Source organism: Lethenteron reissneri, chromosome 31 (assembly GCF_015708825.2).
Source record: "Lethenteron reissneri isolate LAM-NWPU_2019-01 chromosome 31, ASM1570882v1, whole genome shotgun sequence".
NCBI lineage: Eukaryota > Metazoa > Chordata > Hyperoartia > Petromyzontiformes > Petromyzontidae > Lethenteron > Lethenteron reissneri.
In genome coordinates, this window is record NC_083809.1 from 12,186,128 (window position 1) to 12,211,300 (window position 25,173).

Here is a 25,173-nt window from a genome sequence, read left to right on the forward strand (position 1 = left end):
GTGGGTGGGTGAGTAGATGAGTGACTGAGTGAACGACTGAGTGTGTGAACGAGTGGGTGGGTGGGTGAGTAGATGAGTGACTGAGTGAACGACTGAGTGTGTGAACGAGTGGGTGGGTGGGTGAGTAGATGAGTGACTGAGTGAACGACTGAGTGTGTGAAGGAGTCGGTGGGTGGGTGAGTAGATGAGTGATTGAGTGAACGACTGAGTGTGTGAACGAGTGGGTGGGTGGGTGAGTAGATGAGTGAGTGAGTGAACTACTGAGTGTGTGAAGGAGTCGGTGGGTGGGTGAGTAGATGAGTGACTGAGTGAACGACTGAGTGTGTGATGGAGTCGGTGAGTGAGTGAGGAGATGAGTGATTGAGTGAACGACTGAGTGTGTGAACGATTGGGTGGGTGAGTGGGAGAGTGACTCGGTGAGTGGGTGATAGGGTGAGTGAGTGTGTGGATAAATGCGTAGGCCTCGGCAAGGTAAGGTAAAAGTTAAAAACGAGCCTACCTTTACCCTACCTTTTACCTTACCACAATACAATCACTCTACCCTACCTTTTACCCTACCTTTTAACCTTACCCCATACAAATTACCCGATTACAGGGTGTTTACTGGGGTACTACACATGAACAAGGTTTATGACGGTACATACTAGGTAGAGCGCTTTATTCACATAGAATACTCTCGATGATTCCAATTTCACACGCTTTCTTTGAACTCACTGTTGTCGTTATTGTTGTTGTTGTCGTTATTGTTGTTGTCGTTGTTGTCATTGTTGTCGTTGTTGTCGTCGCTGTCGTATCCTCAGATCTTGTAACTCAATTTTAACCCACTTCCTAATGTGATATCAACTGCAAACTTGGTATACGTATGTCATACGTTATATTTCGGCTTGGCTCTAATTGTCCACGCTCAACTCACGTTGGCTGTAATTGGCCACGGTCCCTTACGTTATGGCAAGCCTCGGGGCCACTTCCTGGAGTCGTGGAGTTCTGCCATTACGAGTACATTTAATAAAAGCGTGTTTTTAAAAAAAGTTGTTTTAATATTACTTATTAAATGTAGTCCACGGACTGCGCCACGGAGCTTCTAGCGGTAAACAAGGCACCGTATTTACGGGGTAATACTTTGCGCTATCTTTACCCTACCGGGTAATTCTTCCGAGTTACCTTTACCCTACCTTTTACCTTACCCCTTGGCATGTCGACACCTTTACCTTTACCCTTTTACCCGGTATAAAAGGGTAATTTACCTTACCTTGCCGAGGCCTATAAGTGCGTGAGTCAGTAAGTATGTGGAGCTGAGTGGACTTTCCTATGACCGGTACCAGCGGTGTCATGATCGGCCTCTATGGAGGAGGCTCGTGAAAAGGACGCTGCTGAGCGGTAGGAGGCAGTCGCCCTCCAGTCACAACTGAGGGCAGAGGAGTTACGTTCACAACAACGAGCGGTGCGCTGGGCGCATAAAATCGCAGCAAGTTGGCACAGGCAGCAAATCTACCCGTCACCTCAGTCAACCCATGGCACCTGGGTCTGTCCCCTGACCTCCTCCTGCTAGCAGTAAAGAGCCTACCACTCGTCACGTGACGGCCTCAAGGTGCACCTAGCCTGGTACAAGCGGCGCGGTGACGTCACCGCCACTACGGTCGGTTGTTGCTGAGTAGGTGAGGGACTGGGTGAGTGACTCCGTCCGCACGCACCCCAGACGCCGTCCCTGCACGTGGGAGCCGGGCAGCTTCTGTGCCACCGCTGGGTGAGGGCGGACCTGGCACCGTGGAGGGCACGGGCAGCTCTCGCGAGCATCCCCGTCCAGTGTGACAACGAGGCCCTTCGCCTCGAGGAGGACGGTGAAGATCCCGTGGCGTCATTCGCAAGGGTTAGGCCACTGTGTGCCAGCGTCTATGTCCAAGTGTTGCCACATTTAAATTAATTACTGTGTTTCCGCAAATTACTCGATTTGGATCACACACAGACAGAATTCAGTGGCAGGACCCTCCTTAAAGAGGGCCATGAGACTCAAACTTTCCTGGGTAAAAAGCTGAAATCAGCAGGCTTCGTGCTTGCACCAAAGCTGGTGAACTACCAAATGGTTTTGGGTGAGGGCTGATTTCAACATTCTGGTGAGCTGCCGGATGCGTATAAGCGACGATTGTCGTGTTATGAATTTGAAGTCTAAAATTAATTAATCTCGACAAGTTTAATCGTTTCATATCCATCCATACTTGGGAGGAGCGGTGGCGCACTGGTTAGCGCCACTGCACTATAAACTCAAGCTACACGGGTTTGATTCGCGGCTACCGTCAGTGGCGCGTCATATCTTATCCGGTGCCCCCTCCCATCCCTCCCGATCATCATCAACCCACATTGACCAGCGTGGTGAAGTATGGTCGACACTGGTGTGTGGAGGCCCTCATCCAGCAGTGGATTGACGTGGGACTGTGCACGGTGTCATCATTATTGTTGCTCTACGCGTGCACAGTCCAACGTCAGCCGTCGCCGCACGCAGACATCGTAAAGCCGTCACATCTCATGAAGCTCCGCAGGGGGTGAAGCCATGTGGGGGACGTTACCTGGTCATGATTATTCATGATGGGGGGGGGGTCCATGTGGGGGACGTTACCTGGTCATGATTATTCATGATGGGGGGGGTCCATGTGGGGGACGTTACCTGGTCATGATTATTCATGAGGGGGGGGGGTCCATGTGGGGGACGTTACCTGGTCATGATTATTCATGAGGGGGGGGGGGGTCCATGTGGGGGACGTTACCTGGTCATGATCATTCATGATGGGGTGGGTCCATGTGGGGGACGTTACCTGGTCATGATTATTCATGAGGAGGGGGGTCTCCATGCGGAGTGACGTCACCCACTCATGGTTATTAATGAGGGTGGCTGACGTCACTCCACATGGGGGGCTGAGGCGCCTCCTCCCCCCTCCTGGGTGACGTGGAGTGACGCGCGTGACACACGGACATTCCGGGCTCACGTTCGTGGTAAATGCTCCAGCCCCCCACGAGCTTCATCCGGCCCCGCTGCTGCTGCTGCCGCTGCCGCGTCAGAGCCGTGGTGACCCCCTCTGGGTGCAGAGAGGCACCCAGACCCGGGCGAGCTTTAGGATCGTGCGCCCCAGCATGTCGGCGGTGCTGTGATCAGTGTCCCTGACACGGCCACCGTGAATCAAACACGGCCCCGGTGTGAACCGCTGAATCGCCCGCAGTGTCTGACAGCGCCTCGTCCGCACGCACCACGGGGGGGGGGGCGGGGGGTGATTAATGAGCGGGGGGGGGGCTCAGCCGGGGTGGGTAGTGTAGTGGGGAGCGGTGGTGCCGTGGTTAGCGCACTGCGCTACGACCCCGGCCACCATCAATCACAGTGGCGGATTTATTTGAACCGGTCCTGGGCCTCCCCTAAGTCGACTCAGCCTTAAATGATTACACGTTGCGGTGTGTAACGCATCAGCACTGGGGAGACAAAGGCGGTCGGGCGTGATGTTGACCACCCGGCTCGCTAACGGCACTTGCCCCAACAGTCCGTCAAGGCTATACGGGGGATCTTTGTCTTGTAAGGGGTGTGGCTAGCGGGGCATGAAGGGCGGGGCTAAAGGGGGGGGTAGATGATGACGGGGGGGAGTGGGCGATGGGGGCGGGGCCATGGGGGTAGTGGGCGGTGGGGGCGGGGCTGTAGGGGGGGGTTAGTGGGGGGCGGGGCTGTGGAGGAAGCGCTGCATCCGGGTCCCGCGTGACGCGCGGCCCCGTTACATGTGGATCGGAGACGCCGCTGGCTGCGTGATGGGGGTGGTGATCACGATGGTGATGGTGGTGGTGACGGTGACGGTGGTGACATCGCTGTGAGAGTCACGGGGAAGCCGGGCCCGGACACCCTGCGTTGGATGCCGCCATCGCAGCCGCGCGTGTAGCTGATTGATGCTGATGGTGGTGGTGATGGTGGTGTGAGGATGGGGATCTGTCGCTGTCTCCTGCTGCTGCTGCTCCTCCTCCCGCTCGCGGCGGCGCTCGGAGCGGAGATCAGCGTGAGGCGAGAGGCGGCGCGGCCAGGTGAGGTGTGACACCCTCCACCCTCCACCCTGCACCCTCCACCCTGCACCCTCCACCCTGCACCTTCCACCCTGCACCCTCCACCTTGCACCCTGCACCACCCTACACCCTGCACCACCCTACACCCTGCACCACCCTGCACCCTCCACCCTGCACCCTCCACCCTGCACCTTCCACCCTGCACCCTCCACCCTGCACCTTCCACCCTGCACCCTCCACCCTGCACCCTCCACCCTGCACCCTCCACCCTGCACCCTCCACCCTGCACCACCCTGCACCCTCCACCCTCCACCCTGCACCCTCCACCCTGCACCCTCCACCCTGCACCCTCCACCCTGCACCCTCCACCCTGCACCCTCCACCCTGCACCCTCCACCCTGCACCTTCCACCCTGCACCCTCCACCTTGCACCCTGCACACTGCACCCTCCACCCTGCACCCTGCACCCTGCACACTCCACCCTGCATCACCCTACACCCTGCACCCTCCACCCTGCACCCTCCACCCTGCACCACCCTGCACCCTCCACCCTGCACCCTCCACCCTGCACCACCCTGCACCCTCCATCCTGCACCCTCCACCCTGCACCCTCCACCCTGCACCTTCCACCCTGCACACTGCACCATCCACCCTGCACCCTCCACCCTGCACCCTGCACCCTGCACACTGCACCATCCACCCTGCACCCTCCACCCTGCACCCTGCACCATCCACCCTGCACCCTCCACCCTGCACCCTCCACCCTGCACCACCCTGCACCCTCCACCCTGCACCCTCCACCCTGCACCCTCCACCCTGCACCCTCCACCCTCCACCCTGCACCATCCACCCTGCACCCTCCACCCTGCACCCTCCACCCTGCACCCTGCACCATCCACCCTGCACCCTCCACCCTGCACCCTGCACCATCCACCCTGCACCCTCCACCCTGCACCCTCCACCTTGCACCCTGCACCCTCCACCCTGCACACTGCACCCTGCACTCAGTGTTGGGTCATGTTTGGCGAGTCCGGTGAACCTAGCCTGGCACCATAACCTCGTTGCGTCAGTTGCCGTGATTGACAATTTCTGTACGTCTATTCACACCGTGAATGTCACATCCATCTCACTCACCTCCACACACTCTCCTACCTCTCCCCTCTCATCTCACACTACTCCCCTCCACGCACTCTCCTACCTCTCCCTCTCATCTCATTCTACTCCCCTCCACGCACTCTCCTGCCTCTCCCCTCTCATCTCACTCTACTCCCCTCCACGCACTCTCCCGCCTCTCCCCTCTCATCTCACTCTACTCCCCTCCATGCACTCTCCTGCCTCTCCCCTCTCATCTCACTCTACTCCCCTCCACGCACTCTCCCGCCTCTCCCCTCTCATCTCACTCTACTCCCCTCCACGCACTCTCCTGCCTCTCCCCTCTCATCTCACTCTACTCCCCTCCACGCACTCTCCCGCCTCTCCCCTCTCATCTCACTCTACTCCCCTCCACGCACTCTCCTGCCTCTCCCCTCTCATCTCACTCTACTCCCCTCCACGCACTCTCCTGCCTCTCCCCTCTCATCTCACTCTACTTTCCTCCACGCACTCTCCTACCTCTCCCCTCTCATCTCACTCTACTCCCCTCCACGCACTCTCCCGCCTCTCCCCTCTCATCTCACTCTACTCCCCTCCACGCACTCTCCTGCCTCTCCCCTCTCATCTCACTCTACTCCCCTCCACGCACTCTCCTACCTCTCCCCTCTCATCTCACTCTACTCCCCTCCACGCACTCTCCCGCCTCTCCCCTCTCATCTCACTCTACTCCCCTCCACGCACTCTCCCGCCTCTCCCCTCTCATCTCACTCTACTCCCCTCCACGCACTCTCCTGCCTCTCCCCTGTCATCTCACTCTACTCCCCTCCACGCACTCTCCTACCTCTCCCCTCTCATCTCACTCTACTCCCCTCCACGCACTCTCCCGCCTCTCCCCTCTCATCTCACTCTACTCCCCTCCACGCACTCTCCTGCCTCTCCCCTCTCATCTCACTCTACTCCCCTCCACGCACTCTCCCGCCTCTCCCCTCTCATCTCACTCTACTCCCCTCCACGCACCATCCTCTCCAGCGACTGACGGCTTCCCATGGAAGCCGTCAGTCGACCAGCACTCAGTGGGAGGTCGCTCATTCTCCTCTGCCGACCGCCACGGTCTGGAACTCCGTTCCCCCAGACGTCTGTGCCCCAATCTCTTCCAATCTCAAAACCCTCCACTTGCCCTCTGCCCGTGACTGTTCCGTGTGTACAAACACTAAAGCATATGTAGATGCCTCCTCCGTGTCCTGGTGTGTCACACCGTGTCAACCCGTACGGTTTAGCCGGGTTCTTGTACAAGTGAATTGAGTTTTCAGGTCCATACGGCGCTCAGCCGTTTCAACGCGGGCCAAAAAAAAATGTCAATTTGTTTGTGTTTCTCCCTTGTGATGGGGACTTTGTAGGATAGACGTTGGGATTTATAAGGGCACGGGGTGACCAATAAGGTCTGAATTGGTCTGTAATAAGGTAGAGCTCTGATTAGGGGTTGACAGGTATAACAGTGCGGAGTATACATTGTGTGGTGTGTGTGTTATGTGTTTGTGTGTAGTCAGCTGTGACATTGACGCGTTGTTCTTTGAGATAACCTCGGAGGATCTCACTGATGGGACTCTTGCGACCGCGTCCGGATCTCTCAACGTCCCGTGACCTGCCAACACTATAATCCGGCCTGGTTAAACCCAGGATGGATCGTGTGCAGGCCAGTCGCAATGTTCCCGAGCCGGCACAGCTGCTCCTTTGAAAGGGGTCCACGCTTCGCAAGCGCAGTACGTTTGGCTACGTACGGTGCAAAAGAAGTTCAATATACATACAACCGTAGCCGAGAAGGCCCGGAGCTTCGTGTGGAGCGGTAGGCCCAAGGCTAGCTTCCGCACAGCGTTTCACAACTGATGGAAAAATAATGTCGCTCGACTAATTCGGAGTGAGACCTCGGCTGCCAACCAGAGCTGGTGGTCAGCAACCGGAACGAGTGATGAGCACACTGGCCAGGCATGGGAACCCCTTCGCTCTCTCCACAACTGCTCCCGTTCCTCGTGGAAAGGCGACAGGGGGGTGGAGTGTTTATTTTGGTGGCGCCGATGGTGATGTCCCACCCCTGAGTTGCACGCTCTGGGTTCAGCAGAGGAGTCTCCAAACTCAGCAGCAGGTATGAGATAATTCGTGTTTGTGCCACGGTTTACCGGTAGACAAGCATCCTGGGCATCAACCATTGTCCCTCTGTATCGGCACCACATGGACATTCCACTCGTACAACCAATATAATGCTTTTATAATGGCATGGTAAAACTATGAATACAACGTTTAGAAGCCAGAGGACATTCCTATCGCACCGCAAGGTGAACAGAGAATGGCTGTGACTCCCAGCCACACAGCTTTATCCGGGTCTGCCCACCATCATGTTTATTGAATTTCTTTCGCACCGTACGTGGCCAACCGTGCTACTCAGAGATGTTGTATTCACGAAGGTTCTTAATGATTGTGAGCAGAGGGCCAGGAAACCCGCACGAACGTATAACAACCCAGAGCTCCGGCCTGTTGAAGGTATCATAGCCTTCGACCTCTGCAGTAGAAGACGGACAGAAAATTTTGGGGCTCCCTCCAAGAGCTTATCAGCATGTGTGGCATGGCATTGTTGAATAATCTCTGCCAGGGCATCTGAAAAGCCTGCTGGAAAAGGAAGATGCCTGCATAGCTGTTAAAGCAGTGCCATCCCCATCGTGAAGAGTGACCACCACGGCATCCGTCCGGTTCCGTGGAATCCCTGCCGCGGCTTAATCAGTGGCAATAATGTTGACGCCAGGCAGCCTGCCACACGATCACCGCCCGCCCCCAGCAGTTCACAGAGGTCGTCAAAGCTCCACCATCTTGCATAGCCACCTCCTCGGCAGAGAGAACATCTCCAATGTCTCCGCGCAGGAATAATGATCAGCAGATGAGCAGACCTGACGCTGGTGGATTAGCGATGACATCTTAGTAGAGTGGTGCTGTGCAAGTTACTTCAGGAGGTCCCGCCGAGGAGATGGAGCTTTGAAATGGGTCGGCGTGCGTGCGCTCGGTGGATTATCCCATCGCAGGATCGTGAGAGGCGGCAGCTGACGATGACGACGATTGAGTGGTTATTGTGGGCCAATGGAGCGGCTTTCATTTTATTGACCTGCGGCCACCTTATGACGGCAGAGCCGCAGGGATGTCTGAACCCAGGGCGGAAGCTGCGTGAGGCCTCCCCCAGTCACGCGTCTCTCTGCCGGCTGGGACACTTCCTCTGTCCGTCTGGCACCGGCTTCGCAGGAATATGAAAGTTACCATCCGAGACCTCACATCCGTTTCCCCTGGGCCATCAAGAGGAAGACTGCCAGCCTCAGCTGCTAGTGATGATACAATTCTCGCTTGCAAGCTTCAGAATCTCGCCGACACCATGGCCAGTCCACGTGTTATGCACACACTCATAAGCTGGAAGAATGGTAGGCGCACACATTCCAGGTGATTAGCCAATAGCTGGTGGACAGGTCAGCTCCGACGGGAGGTCCTGGTGTCAAGGACATGGGTCCACTTTGGCTGTTCCTTCAATGCAAAGTTCTTGCTTGAATCTGGCATCATCCTCGAACCGTTGTGTGGATGCGCAGATGGTGGAACTGCGCATCGATGATTACTTAAAAAACTATTTCAATTATTTGTTTATTTTACTAGGTAAGGCCCGCCGAGCTATTCAGCTCTTTTTCAGAAGCGTCCTGGCCACCAATAATAGCTCAAATAAGTGGCTTATGTCTACACGTATGGAAGTAACCAACCACTCTAAACGCACGTGGATTCTAAATGTGGAGAGAAAAACCGGAGGACCTGGACAATAATCCACGGGGAGAACACGCAAACTCAAAACATACAAGTGTCAAGGTTGGGATCGAACCCACGACCTCCTGTATACCAGGCGAGGGAGTTAACATCTCGCTAGCTTGGTGGCGCCATTTCAAACCGCGTACAACCGAGCAGCCCTCCTTGCCGTGACTATTGAGTTGATCTGGGCCGTGATTTGCAATCACTCTCACCCGAGCGCGAGAGCTATGAGCCCCTGGGGCACTCACGTCGCCTAATAAAACATCTCAGCCCTGAGGGCCCACTTGAGCCCACGCCAGGGACCGGCCATCCACTTCATCAGCCCCGCCTGTGCCTCTCCGCGAACGTCGTCGCATATGCATCCACCACCATCATCACCACCACCACCATTCCTCTTGGCAGGGAAAGTGAGTCCACGGCCCCCCAGGCCCCAGCGTTGACAAATACAAAAATAAATGTGCCCCCTTCGCGTTGTCTGATCGTATCCTGCCCTGAGAAAAATGACTGTTCCAGCCCTGGCAATGACGGGGCCTGGCCACGAGCGAGTCGTCCACGACGCCGGCGTGAGGTGGAGTTGACACCGCACAGCTCGAATACCTCCCATGTCCCCTCGCCACCCCTCGAGAAGAGAGACAGGCTGACGTGAGAGAGATACCGCGTGGGTGTGAGTGAGCGGCATTATCTCTTCCCTCCCTGTGCCTGCGTACTGCCTTGTTTGTCAAAGCTGCCTGGCTCATCGCTCCCAACGCGAAGCTCCGGGATCCTCTCAGCCACAGTTGTAACCCTTCCTCTACGCTTGCGACACGTGGAGCCCTTAAGAAGAACACCTCCACCCGTTTGAAACAGTCAGGCTGGCCTGTCGACGATCCATCCTGGGTTTAACCAGACCGGATTGTGCGAGGGGTTTCACAGATCATTGAAAGATCTGGACACAGTCCCATCATTGGTGAGCTTCTCCGCCAGGCGAGGAGGCTACGTTGGCTGGGTCATGTAGCCCACATGCCCAGCCACCGCATGCCCCCAGCCACCGCATGCCCCCAGCCACCGCATGCCCCCAGCCACCGCATGCCCCCAGCCACCGCATGCCCCCAGCCACCGCATGCTCCAGCCACCGCATGCCCCCAGCCACCGCATGGCCCAGCCACCGCATGCCCCCAGCCACCGCATGGCCCAGCCACCGCATGCCCCCAGCCACCGCATGCCCCCAGCCACCGCATGCCCCCAGCCACCGCATGGCCCAGCCACCGCATGCCCCCAGCCACCGCATGGCCCAGCCACCGCATGCCTCCAGCCACCGCATGCCCCCAGCCACCGCATGTCCAAGCAGCTTCTGGTTTGGTCGGATTAAGGGTGGCTAAACCGGCGTATCACGGGCTGGAGAAGAGATAGAGCTGATGTGGTACGGGAGGATGTGGAGCTGAGTGGACTTGCCGATGACCAGGACCAGCGGTGTCAAGATTGGCCTCTGTAGGAGGCTCTTAAAGGACGCTGCTACTGGGCAGTTGGAGGCAGCAACAACGGAGGGCAGAGGAGCGACGCTCACAACAACGAGCGGAGCGCCGGGCGTATAAAATGGAGTGAGTTGGTACAGGAGGAAGCACAGATGGTGACTCTAGCTGTCATCTCAGTCAGACGACCCATGGCATCTGCTGGGTCTGTCCCGAGACCTCCTCCTGTCAGCGAGCCTTCGACACTTCACGTGGCTTCAAAGTGCACCTAGCCTGGCACAGGCGCCGTAGTGACGTCACCGTCACTAAGTGGCGATTGGGCGGGTATTGGTATACACTGTAGTGTATAGTGTAGTGTATAGCACGTGTGTGCTTGTGGCTTGTCTGTGTGCATTGTACATGTTGGCATGTATTGTAAACAGGCGTGTGTACCATGTACGTGTGCGCATGTGCACGGTACGTACCATATCGCACGATGATGTTTAACACGTAGCAGGAGGCTTTCGCGACCAATATCATCCATAAAAGAGGTTTTTTGGGGGGTTAGATCGCGGGAATATATAAATGTTGTGTCGTTAAACCCGCCACCACCCGACACAGCCAACGAGTAAGGGTTGTCACGAAAACAGAACGTGGCCAATTCGTCACTAGTACAGCGCTAGTGTGTAGTGTAGTGTATAGTGTAGTGTATAGTAGTGTATAGTGTAGAGTAGTGTATAGTGTAGTGTACTAGTACAGCATGCCGGTTGTGTGTTGGAGAGCCAAGCCACAACATTTACTATCTGATATAACCCAAACAACCTTTATTATGGATAATAGTCGCTAAATCCGACGTGTTAAACAGATTGTAAATGTTGTGGCTTGGCTCTCCCACACAACAGGCGTGCTGTACTACTACTACACTATACTCTACACTATACACTACTCAACACTATACACTACTCTACACTACTCTACACTACTCTACACTATACACTACACTATACACTACTCTACACTACACACTATACTACTCTACACTATACTCTACACTATACACTACTCTACACTATACACTACTCTACACTACACACTATACTACTCTACACTATACACTACACTACTCTACACTATACACTACCCTATACACTACACTATACACTACTCTACACTATACTCTACACTATACACTACACTATACTCTACACTACTCTACACTACACACTATACTACTCTACACTATACACTACACTATATACTACTCTACACTATACTCTACACTATACTCTACACTACACACTACACTACTCTACACTATACACTACTCTACACTATACAATATACACTACACTACACACTGCTCTGTTCTATACACTAATGCTGTACTAGTGACGAATTGGCCACATTCTGTTTGAGATGCTGTTTATGTGCGGAAGTGTTTATGTGTGTACATGTTTACGTACGACCGTGGATGTGAATGTGTGTGTACTCTGTGTGTCTGTATGTGCGTGCTGTGTGTACGATGTATACACAACACATGTGCGTGTGTACTGCGTGTGTCACGTGGTACAGGGGAGATGTGGGGCTCAGTGGGCTTGTGTCAATGTGCACCTAGCCTGGCACACGGTTGCTGTTGTTGTTGTTGTAGATGTGATATGGGGCCATCCATTTAGTACGTACGTATAGGAGGGATGGAGGGGGGGGGGTTAACTCAAATGCGTCTACTGACAATGTTAATTAAATATCGGCCGTTCTACAGGATTCGGGGAGGAGGGGTGGGGGGTGGGGGCTTCAGGCGAACGCAGCAGCAGGTGGGGGGGGGGGTCAACTTGTGACTCAATGTATGGCCCACAGGTGTGTGTGTACCGTGTGTGTGTACTGTGTGTGTGTAGTGTGTGTACTGTGTGTGTGTACTGTGTGTGTGTAGTGTGTGTACTGTGTGTGTGTACTGTGTGTGTGTAGTGTGTGTACTGTGTGTGTATATTGTGTGTGTGTACTGTGTGTGTGTACTGTGTGTGTGTAGTGTGTGTACTGTGTGTGTGTATTGTGTGTACTGTGTGTGTGTATATTGTGTGTGTGTACTGTGTGTGTGTACTGTGTGTGTACTGTGTGTGTGTACTGTGTGTGTGTGTAGTGTGTGTACTGTGTGTGTATTGTGTGTGTGTGTACTGTGTGTGTGTACTGTGTGTGTACTGTGTGTGTGTACTGTGTGTGTGTAGTGTGTGTACTGTGTGTGTGTACTGTGTGTGTACTGTGTGTGTGTAGTGTGTGTATTGTGTGTGTACTGTGTGTGTGTACTGTGTGTGTGTAGTGTGTGTACTGTGTGTGTGTGTACTGTGTGTGTGTGTACTGTGTGTGTGTACTGTGTGTGTGTGTGTACTGTGTGTGTACTATGTGTGTGTACTGTGTGTGTGTAGTGTGTGTGTGTAGTGTGTGTACTGTGTGTGTGTGTACTGTGTGTGTACTGTGTGTGTAGTGTGTGTACTGTGTGTGTACTGTGTGTGTGTACTGTGTGTGTATAGTGTGTTTACTGTGTGTGTGTAGTGTGTGTACTGTGTGTGTGTAGTGTGTGTACTGTGTGTGTGTACTGTGTGTGTGTACTGTGTGTGTACTATGTGTGTACTGTGTGTGTACTGTGTGTGTGTACTGTGTGTGTGGTGTATGTGTGTGTGTGTATATACTGTGTGTGTGTACTATGTGTGTGCGTATACTGTGTGTGTATATACTGTGTGTGTACTATGTGTGTGTACTATGTGTGTGTATATACTGTGTGTGTTTACTGTGTGTGTGTACTATGTGTGTACTATGTGTGTGTGTACTATGTGTGTGTGTGTACTGTGTGTGTGTACTATGTGTGTGTGTGTACTGTGTGTGTGTGTACTATGTGTGTGTGTACTATGTGTGTGTGTATACTGTGTGTGTGTGTACTATGTGTGTGTGTACTGTGTGTGTACTGTGTGTGTACTATGTGTTTGTGTGTGTATACTATGTGTGTGTGTACTATGTGTGTGTGTACTATGTGTGTGTACTATGTGTGTACTGTGTGTGTGTGTGTAATGTGTGTGTGTACTATGTGTGTGTATGTACTATGTGTGTGTGTATTGTGTGTGTGTGTATTATGTGTGTGTACTATGTGTGTGTGTACTATGTGTGTGTATATACTGTGTGTGTGTACTATGTGTGTGTGTGTACTGTGTGTGTATATTGTGTGTGTGTACTGTGTGTGTGTACTGTGTGTGTGTAGTGTGTGTACTGTGTGTGTGTACTGTGTGTGTGTACTGTGTGTGTATATTGTGTGTGTGTACTGTGTGTGTGTACTGTGTGTGTGTAGTGTGTGTACTGTGTGTGTACTGTGTGTGTGTACTGTGTGTGTGTACTGTGTGTGTACTGTGTGTGTGTACTGTGTGTGTACTGTGTGTGTGTAGTGTGTGTACTGTGTGTGTGTACTGTGTGTGTGTAGTGTGTGTACTGTGTGTGTGTAGTGTGTGTGTGTACTGTGTGTGTGTACTGTGTGTGTGTGTACTGTGTGTGTACTATGTGTGTGTACTGTGTGTGTGTAGTGTGTGTGTGTAGTGTGTGTACTGTGTGTGTGTACTGTGTGTGTGTGTACTGTGTGTGTACTGTGTGTGTGTAGTGTGTGTACTGTGTGTGTACTGTGTGTGTGTACTGTGTGTGTATAGTGTGTGTACTGTGTGTGTGTAGTGTGTGTACTGTGTGTGTGTACTGTGTGTACTGTGTGTGTGTACTGTGTGTGTGTGTACTGTGTGTAGTGTGTGTGTAGTGTGTGTGTGTGTACTGTGTGTGTGTACTGTGTATGTGTAGTGTGCGTACTGTGTGTGTATACTATGTGTGTGTGTACTGTGTGTGTACTATGTGTGTGTACTGTGTGTGTAGTGTGTGTACTGTGTGTGTGTACTGTGTGTACTATGTGTGTGTACTGTGTGTGTGTACTGTGTGTGTACTGTGTGTACTGTGTGTGTACTGTGTGTGTACTATGTGTGTACTGTGTGTGTACTGTGTGTGTGTGTACTGTGTGTGTGGTGTATGTGTATATACTGTGTGTGTGTACTATGTGTGTGCGTATACTGTGTGTGTATATACTGTGTGTGTACTATGTGTGTGTACTATGTGTGTGTATATACTGTGTGTGTTTACTGTGTGTGTGTGTACTATGTGTGTGTGTACTATGTGTGTGTACTATGTGTGTACTGTGTGTGTGTGTAATGTGTGTGTGTACTATGTGTGTGTATGTACTATGTGTGTGTGTATTGTGTGTGTGTGTGTATTATGTGTGTGTACTATGTGTGTGTGTACTATGTGTGTGTATATACTGTGTGTGTGTACTATGTGTGTGTGTGTGTACTATGTGTGTGTGTACTGTGTGTGTGGTGTGTGTGTGTACTCTGTGTGTGTACTATGTGTGTGTGTGTACTACGTGTGTGTGTGTACTGTGTGTGTGTACTTTGTGTGTGTGTGTGTGTACTATGTGTGTGTGTGTACTATGTGTGTGTACTATGTATGTGTATATACTGTGTGTGTGTACTGTGTGTGTGTAGTGTGTGTACTGTGTGTGTGTAGTGTGTGTACTGTGTGTGTGTGTACTGTGTGTGTGTACTGTGTGTGTGTGTACTGTGTGTGTGTACTGTGTGTGTGTGTACTGTGTGTGTGTACTGTGTGTGTGTAGTGTGCGTACTGTGTGTGTGTATACTATGTGTGTGTGTACTGTGTGTGTACTATGTGTGTGTACTGTGTGTGTGTAGTGTGTGTACTGTGTGTGTGTGTACTGTGTGTACTATGTGTGTGTACTGTGTGTGTGTACTGTGTGTGTGTACTGTGTGTATTGTGTGTGTGTAGTGTGTGTACTGCGTGTGTACTGTGTGTGTGTACTGTGTGTGTACTGTGTGTACTGTGTGTGTGTGTACTGTGTGTACTATGTGTGTACTGTGTGTGTGTGTACTGTGTGTGTTGTGTATGTGTGTGTGTGTATATACTGTGTGTGTGTACTATGTGTGTGCGTATACTGTGTGTGTATATACTGTGTGTGTACTATGTGTGTGTATATACTGTGTGTGTTTACTGTGTGTGTGTGTACTATGTGTGTGTACTATGTGTGTGTGTACTATGTGTGTGTGTGTGTGTAATATGTGTGTGTACTATGTGTGTGTGTACTCTGTTTGTGTACTATGTGTGTGTGTGTACTGTGTGTGTGTACTATGTGTGTGTGTACTATGTGTGTGTGTGTACTGTGTGTGTGTGTGTACTATGTGTGTGTGTACTGTGTGTGTACTGTGTGTGTGTACTATGTGTTTGTGTGTGTATACTATGTGTGTGTGTACTATGTGTGTGTGTACTATGTGTGTGTACTATGTGTGTGTACTATGTGTGTACTGTGTGTATGTGTATGTACTATGTGTGTGTGTGTATTGTGTGTGTGTGTATTATGTGTGTGTGTGTACTATGTGTGTGTGTGTACTGTGTGTGTGTACTTTGTGTGTGTGTGTGTACTATGTGCGTGTGTGTACTATGTGTGTGTAATATGTGTGTGTGTACTGTGTGTGTGTACTATGTGTGTGTGTGTACTATGTGTGTGTGTACTGTGTGTGTGTGTACTATGTGTGTGTATATTATGTGTGTATACTATGTGTGTGTGTACTGTGTGTGTGTACTATGTGTGTGTGTGTACTATGTGTGTGTGTGTACTATGTGTGTGTGTACTGTGTGTGTGTATACTATGTGTGTATACTATGTGTGTGTGTGTGTATTATGTGTGTGTGTACTGTGTGTGTGTGTATATACTGTGTGTGTACTGTGTGTGTACTATGTGTGTGTGTACTATGTGTGTGTGTACTATGTGTGTATATACTGTGTGTGTGTGTGTACTATGTGTGTGTACTATGTGTGTGTGTACTGTGTGTACTATGTGTGTGTACTGTGTGTGTACTGTGTGTGTGTACTGTGTGTATTTTGTGTGTGTAGTGTGTGTACTGTGTGTGCACTGTGTGTGTGTGTACTGTGTGTGTGTGTACGGTGTGTGTACTGTGTGTGTGTACTGTGTGTGTACTATGTGTGTACTGTGTGTGTGTGTACTGTGTGTGTGTACTGTGTGTGTGTGTACTGTGTGTGTGGTGTATGTGTGTGTGTATATACTGTGTGTGTGTACTATGTGTGTGCGTATACTGTGTGTGTATATACTGTGTGTGTACTATGTGTGTGTGTGTACTATGTGTGTGTATATACTGTGTGTGTGTTTACTGTGTGTGTGTGTACTATGTGTGTGTGTACTATGTGTGTGTGTACTATGTGTGTGTGTATTGTGTGTGTGTACTATGTGTGTGTGTGTGTACTGTGTGTGTGTACTATGTGTGTGTGTACTGTGTGTGTACTGTGTGTGTGTACTATGTGTTTGTGTGTGTATACTATGTGTGTGTGTACTATGTGTGTGTGTACTATGTGTGTGTACTATGTGTGTACTGTGTGTGTGTGTAATGTGTGTGTGTACTATGTGTGTGTATGTACTATGTGTGTGTGTGTATTGTGTGTGTGTACTATGTGTGTGTGTGTACTATGTGTGTGTATATACTGTGTGTGTGTGTACTATGTGTGTGTGTATGTACTATGTGTGTGTGGTGTGTGTGTTACTCTGTGTGTGTGTACTATGTGTGTGTGTGGTGGTACTATGTGTGTGTGTGTACTGTGTGTGTGTAGCTATGTGTGTGTGTGTACTATGTGTGTGTGTACTATGTGTGTGTGTGTGTACGATGTGTCGTGTGTATGTACTATGGTGTGTTGTTGTGTACTGTGTGTGTGTACTATGTGTGTGTGGTACTATGTGGTGTGTGTACTAGGTGTGTGTGTGTGTACTATGTGTGTGTGTGCTATGTGTCGGTGTGTGTGTACTATGTGTGTGTGTGCTATGTGATGGTGTGTGGTACTAATTTGTGGTGTGGTACTATGTGTATGTGTGTGTACTCTGTGTGTGTGGTGCTATGGTGTGTGTACTATGTGGGTGGTACATTAGTGTGTGTGTGGTACTATGTGTGTGTGTGTGTACTAGTGTGTGTGTGCTATGTGTGTGTGATACATTGTTGTACTATGTGTGTGTGTACTATGTGTGTGTGTGTGTACTATGTGTGTGTGTGTACTGTGTGTGTACTATGTGAGTGTGTGTGTACTATGTGTGTGTACTATGTGTGTGTACTATGTGTGTGTATATACTGTGTGTGTGTACTATAGTGTGTGTACTATGTGTGTGTGTGTGTACTGTGTGTGTGTACTATGTGTGTGTGGTGTGTGTGTGTACTATGTGTGTGTGGTGTGTGTGTGTACTCTGTGTGTGTGTACTATGTGTGTGTGTGTGTACTATGTGTGTGTGTGTACTATGTGTGTGTACTATGTGTGTGTGTGTACTGTGTGTGTGTGTACTGTGTGTGTGTACTATGTGTGTGTGTGTGTACTATGTGTGTGTACTATGTGTGTGTACTATGTATGTGTATATACTGTGTGTGTGTACTATGTGTGTGTGTATACTGTGAGTGTGTACTGTGTGCGTGTGTACTATGTGTGTGTATATACTGTGTGTGTGTGTACTATGTGCGTGTGTGTACTATGTGTGTGTAATATGTGTGTGTGTACTGTGTGTGTGTACTATGTGTGTGTGTGTACTATGTGTGTGTGTACTGTGTGTGTGTGTACTATGTGTGTGTATATTATGTGTGTGTGTGTACTGTGTGTGTGTGTATATACTGTGTGTGTGTACTGTGTATGTACTATGTGTGTGTACTATGTGTGTGTGTGTACTATGTGTGTGTACTATGTGTGTATATACTGTGTGTATATACTCTGTGTGTGGGTGTACTATGTGTGTGTGTGTACTATGTGTGTGTGTGTACTGTGTGTGTATACTGTGTGTGTGTACTATGTGTGTGTGTATGTACTATGTGTGTGTGTGTATATATATATACTGTGTGTGTGTGTACTGTGTGTGTACTATGTGTGTGTATGTACTATGTGTGTGTGTACTATGTGTGTGTGTATACTATGTGTGTGTGTACTATGTGTGCGTGTGTACTATGTGTGTGTGTGTACTATATGTGTGTGTAGTATGTGTGTATATACTGTGTGTGTACTATGTGTGTGTGTACTGTGTGTAGTTCATATGTAATGTGTGTATGTACTGTGTGTGTGTACTGTGTGTATGTACGGTGTATGTACTGTGTATGTGTGTAATGTGCGTGTACTGTGTATGTACTGTGTATGCATGTACTGTGTGTATCTGTGTACTCTGTATGTACTGTGTGTGTGTACTATGTGTATATGTACAGTGTGTGTATGTGTGTACTGTGTATGTGTGTACTGTGTGTATACTGTGTGTGTACTTTGTGTGTATGTGCTGTGTATGTACTGTGTGTATGTACTATGTGTGTGTACAGTGTGTGTATGTACAGTGTGTATGTGCTGTGTGTGTATGTACTATGTACAGTGTGTGTACTGTGTGTATGTATAGTGTGTGTACAGTGTGTATGTTCTGTGTACAGTGCGTATGTGTACTGAGTGTGAATGACTCAGAGCCGCGTGGACACGCGGGGGCTGTAGCGATGACGACATCGTGGATGTGCGGTCGCCATGGCAACCACTGACACGCGCGCGTCACCAGGGCTCCCGCATTCAAATGAGCACCGCGTCTCCCAGCCCAAACAGCACCTGCCCAGCCCACACAGCCCCTGCCCAGCCCACACAGCCCACACAGCCCACACAGCCCTTGCCCAGCCCACACAGCCCCTGCCCAGCCCACACAGCCCACACAGCCCTTGCCCAGCCCACACAGCCCCTACCCAGTACACACAGCCCCTACCCAGCCCACACAGCCCACACAGCCCCTGCTCAGCCCACACAGCCCCTGCCCAGCCCCACAGCCCACACAGCCCTTGCCCAGCCCACACAGCCCCTACCCAGCCCACACAGCCCCTGCCCAGCCCACACAGCCCCTACCCAGCCCACACAGCCCCTACCCAGCCCACACAGCCCCTACCCAGCCCACACAGCCCACACAGCCCCTGCCCAGCCCACACAGCCCCTACCCAGCCCACACAGCCCCTACCCAGCCCACACAGCCCACACAGCCCCTGCCCAGCCCACACAGCCCACACAGCCCTTGCCCAGCCCACACAGCCCCTACCCAGCCCACACAGCCCCTGCCCAGCCCACACAGCCCACACAGCCCTTGCCCAGCCCACACAGCCCCTACCCAGCCCACACAGCCCCCTGCCCAGCCCACACAGCCCACACAGCCCTTGCCCAGCCCACACAGCCCCTACCCAGCCCACACAGCCCCTGCCCAGCCCACACAGCCCACACAGCCCTTGCCCAGCCCACACAGCCTCTACCCAGCCCACACAGCCCCTGCCCAGCCCACACAGCCCTTGCCCAGTCCACACAGCCCCTACCCAGCCCACACAGCCCCTACCCAGCCCACACAGCCCACACAGCCCCTACCCAGCCCACCGTTGTTGTCGTGCTGCAGTCCACACATCCGCTCCCGCAAGCAGCAACCACTTCCGACACAAACTCAAACAAACGCATCAGTCTGGCAGAGATGACAACATGTTATTCATCTCCCAGCGCCAAATGATCGTCGCCTGAAACGCGTGAATACCAGAACAGTTTGGCGTCAACAGAACCCGGTGTGTCTCATTAAAGTAGTCGGGAGTTTCAAGTTCAGAAGTCTCTCCAACCTCAGCAGCACACAGCCCAGCCTGGTCCCACAGGGTTGTTATACAGCCTCCATGAGCTGTGGACCTCTTCGAGGTCCGATCCGTACCCAATGATCACGCTGGGAACCTCCAACAGAGCTCCAACAGAGCTCCCCTCGGGGTATATCCAGAAATGAGAAAACCTCCTGAGGTTGGCCACGTGGGGATGGGACGAGATGTTAACTACCTCGCCCTGTCTGCAGGAGGTCGTGGGTTCGATCTCGAGCCCGACCCTGACACCTGCTGTGTATTTGGAGTTTGCGTGTCTCTCTCGCTGTGGCCGCGTGGATTTGTCTCCGGGTCCTCTGGTTTTTCCCTCCACATTTAAAATCCACACCACGCGTTCAGAGTCTGTGGCAGCTGCTATAAATACTCACGTGATGAGGAGCCACTCCGTTGAGCGATCATTTGTGGCCAGGCAGCTTATAACAAAATAACTGTACAGCTACTTTATGAGTGTGTTATATTATCTCTATGGTACTCTGTGTGTGAGCTGTGATCTCAATGGTATGCTGTGAGTGTGTGAGCTCTATGAGATTGTATAGGATCTCTATGGTACTCTGTGAGTGTGTGAGCTCTATGAGGTTGTATGGGATCTCTATGGTACTCTGTGAGTGTGTGAGCTCTATGAGGTTGTATGGAATCTCTATGTACTCTATGAGTGTGTGAGCTCTATGAGGTTGTATGGGATCTCTATGGTACTCTATGAGTGTGTGAGCTCTATGAGGTTGTATGGGATCTCTATGGTACTCTGTGAGTGTGTGAGCTCTATGAGGTTGTATGGGATCTCTATGGTACTCTATGAGTGTGTGAGCCCTATGAGATTGTATATGATTTCTATGATACTCTGTGAGTGGTTGAGCTCTATGAGATTGTATATGATCTCTATGGTACTCTGTGAGTGTGTGAGCTCTATGATGTTGTATAGGATCTCTATGGTACTCTATGAGTGTGTGAGCTCTATGAGATTGTATGAGTTCTCTATGGTACTCTATGAGTGTGTGAGCTCTATGAGGTTGTATAGGATCTCTATGGTACTCTATGAGTGTGTGAGCTCTATGAGGTTGTATGGGATCTCTATGGTACTCTACGAGTGTGTGAGTTCTATGAGGTTGTATGGGATCTCTATGGTACTTTGTGAGTGTGTGAGCTCTATGAGGTTGTATGGGATCTCTATGGTACTCTACGAGTGTGTGGGTTCTATGAGGTTGTATGGGATCTCTATGGTACTTTGTGAGTGTGTGAGCTCTATGAGATTGTATGGGATCTCTATGGTACTCTATGAGTGTGTGAGCTTTATGAGGTTGTATGGGATCTCTATGGTACTCTGTGAGTGTGTGAGCTCTATGAGGTTGTATGGGATTTCTATGGTACTCTGTGAGTGTGTGAGCTCTATGAGATTGTATGGGATCTCTATGGTACTCTGTGAGTGTGTGAGCTCTATGAGGTTGTATAGGATCTCTATGGTACTCTATGAGTGTGTGAGCTCTATGAGGTTGTATGGGATCTCTATGGTACTCTACGAGTGTGTGAGTTCTATGAGGTTGTATGGGATCTCTATGGTACTTTGTGAGTGTGTAAGCTCTGATATTGTATGGGATCTCTATGGTACTCTATGAGTGTGTGAGCTTTATGAGGTTGTATGGGATCTCTATGGTACTCTGTGAGTGGTTGAGCTCTATGAGGTTGTATGGGATCTCTATGGTACTCTGTGAGTGTGTGAGCTCTATGAGGTTGTATAGGATCTCTATGGTACTCTGTGAGTGTGTGAGCTGTATGAGGTTGTATGGGATCTCTATGATACTCTATGAGTGTGTGAGCTCTATGAGATTGTATAGCATCTCTATGGTACTTTATGAGTGTGTGAGCTCTATGAGGTTGTATAGGATCTCTATGGTACTCTATGAGTGTGTGAGCTCTATGAGGTTGTATGGGATCTCTATGGTACTCAATGAGTGTGTGAGCTGTATGAGGTTGTATGGGATCTCTATGGTACTCTATGAGTGTGTGAGCTCTATGAGATTGTATGGGATCTCTATGGTACTTTGTGAGTGTGTGAGCTCTATGAGATTGTATGGGATCTCTATGATACTCAATGAGTGTGTGAGCTGTATGAGGTTGTATGGGATCTCTATGGTACTCTATGAGTGTGTGAGCTCTATGAGATTGTATGGGATCTCTATGGTACTCTGTGAGTGGTTGAGCTCTATGAGATTGTGTGGGATCTCTATGGGATCTCTGTGGTACTCTGTGAGTGTGTGAGCTCTATGAGGTTGTATAGGATATCTATGGTACTCTATGAGTGTGTGAGCTCTATGGGATTGTATAGGATCTCTATGGTACTCTGTGAGTGTGTGAGTTCTATGAGGTTGTATGGGATCTCTATGGTACTCTATGAGTGTGTGAGCTCTATGAGATTGTATGGGATCTCTATGGTACTCTATGAGTGTGTGAATGTTATATGAGGCTTATTTGGAGCTGCAGTTCATGCAATCGTGTCTGACTCATCGACTGTGACCCACATACGCACACACAGACACACGCACTACACCCACACACTGCACACATGCATAAAGACAAAGATCCCCCATGTAGCCTTTAACGGGCTGTACGGGCAAGTGCTCTTCACGAGCACCTGTTAAGGTTGGCACGGCACACGATGGGGTAAGTGGCCAGCACCACGCCAGACCGCCTTTGTAACACCAGTGCCAATGTTTACTCACCGCACCAGGTTCTCATTTAAGGTTGAGTCGACCTAGCAGAGGCCCAGAACTGGTTCACATTCGCTGTCACGGATGTTGACCATGAGCGTGAATCGAACTCGGGTCGCCAGGTTCGTAGCGCAGTACACAACAACACACATACCTCCAACACACACAACAACAACCTCAATTCGCCACTAAGTGGCGGTGACGTCACCACGACGCTTGTGCCAGGCCATGTGCACTTTGAGGCCACGTGAAGTGTCGAACGCCCGCTGGCAGTAAGTCACGGGGCAGACCCAAGTGCCACGGGTCGACTGACCGAGATGACTGGCTGATGCACCACCTGTGCCCCCTACTGTACCAACTTGCTGTGCTTTAGCCACCCGGCACTCCGCTCGTTGTTGTGAGCGTCGCTCCTCCATCCTCCGTTGTTGTTGGAGGGCGACTGCCTCCAACTGCCCAGTAGCGGTCTTAGTTCTTAATGGAAATAAACCTCGAAACACACAAGTATGTCATCGCACAAGAAACACACACAGAGACACACATAGAGCCTCCTCCACAGATGCCGATCTTGACACCGCTGGTACCAGTCATCGGCAAGTCCAATGAGCTCCACGTCCTCCTGTACCACATCACTCCATCTCTTCTCTAGCCCGTGCCGCGCCCGTTTAGCCCCCTCGATCCGGCCAAACAAAAGCTGTTTAGGCATGTGGTGGCTGGGCATGCGGGCTACATGACCCAGCCAACGCAGCCTTGCCTGCCGGAGGAGCTCACCGATGGGACTTTGCCCAGATCTTTCAAGGATTTGTGAGCTCCTCACACAATCCAGCCTGGTTAAACCCAGGATGGATCGTAGGCAGGCCAGCCAAAATGTTTCCAACCGGCGAAGATGCTCCATTAGGGGGGTCCACGTTTCGCAAGCTTAGAGAAGGGAGGGAATGACTGTGGCCGAGAAGACCTGAAGCTTCATGCGGAGCGACAAACCAGGTAGCTTCCACACAGCGTTACGCAACCGATGAAAAGATATTGCCGCTCGACTGATTCGGAGTGAGGCCTCTGCTGTTAAACTAGAGCCGGTCATAAGCACACTGCCCAGGTATGGGAAACTCTCCACTCTCTCCACTACTGCCCTATCACCGATTGGGAGTTGTGGGGGTAGAGTGTCCGTTGGTACAAAATATCCAGGCAGGTGCTTAGTTTTGGTGGGGCTGATGGTAAGGCCCCACCTCTTAGAGGCACGCTCCAGTGTCAGCAGCAGCGTCTCCAACTCCTCTTCTGAATAAGCAGCTATTACCAAATCATCGGCATACATAACGTCGTTGACCAATAGGGAGCCATCCCTTGATCGCACCTGGGCGTCGATCAGCCTCCCATTATATCTGTACCAAATGGAAATTCCCCCGGTACAGCTATTGAAGGCTTCACGAACTACGTGGTCAAAATAGATGTTAAATAATGTGGGAGCCATAGGACATCCCTGTTGCACCCCAAGGTGTACAGGGAAAGGCTCTGACTCCCGGCCACCATCATGAAGGTCCTTAATGATCATGAGCAGAGGGTCAGGGACTCCGAAAGCACGAAGAACAACCCAGAGCCCAGGCCTACTGATGGTATCATAGGCCTTGACCAGGTTAATAAAGCAGAGATGTAGGTCCTGTTGGAATTTCCTACACTTCTGCTGTAGCAGACGGACAGAAAATATGGCATCTGTGCAGGACCACCCTTTCCTGAAACCGCATTGGGCCTCCGCAAGCCTCTCTTCAGCGTGCCTAGCAAGGCGATGTTGAATAATCCTTGCCAGGACCTTTCCCGGCACACTGAGGAGTGAGATGCCCCTGTAGTTGTTACAGTCTGTGCGGTCCCCCTTCTTAAAGAGGGGGACCACCAGGGCATCCTTCCAATCCTGCGGAACCCGTCCAGTGGTCCAGACTGTTGTTATGATGTCATATAGGGCAGCCTGTGCACAAACGCCACCCTCCCTCAGAATTTCGCTTGGGAGATCATCTCTGCCCGGTGCCTTTCTGGTCTCAGACTCTGGATCACCTTCAGTACTTCCTCAACAGATGGCACCTCAGCCAGCCACTCACAGGGGGTGACCTCTTACAATATTTGAGGCACCGCAGCCTCAGCAGGGTTATCCCCACTTTGTGCCATGATGTTTTCCTGGCTGAGGGATTTCCCCTCCCCCAAGACCTCACAGAAATGCTCAGCAAATCTGCAAAGCTGTTCCTGGGGGTCGGAGATTGGATCATCGTTTTTTCCCCTAATGATAATAATAGGTGTGGCGCTGCAGGTTACTTTTTTGATGGAGTTAAATAGTGATTTGTGATCGCGGGCCACTGAGGCAGA

The 25,173-nt window shown here is 51.1% G+C and overlaps 1 protein-coding gene across 1 annotated transcript in view; it reads left to right on the plus strand.

Annotated features, from left to right (window-relative positions):
• Window positions 1-3,740: 3,740 nt before the first annotated feature.
• Window positions 3,741-25,173, plus strand: part of LOC133349808 (receptor-type tyrosine-protein phosphatase N2-like) — a 95,300-nt gene continuing 73,867 nt past the window's right edge. Inside the window, exon 1 of the mRNA XM_061563585.1 lies at window positions 3,741-4,047. Within this exon, the coding sequence (XP_061419569.1) occupies window positions 3,948-4,047 (100 nt within the window). The 5' untranslated portion in view covers window positions 3,741-3,947. The remainder of the gene's footprint in view (window positions 4,048-25,173) is intronic.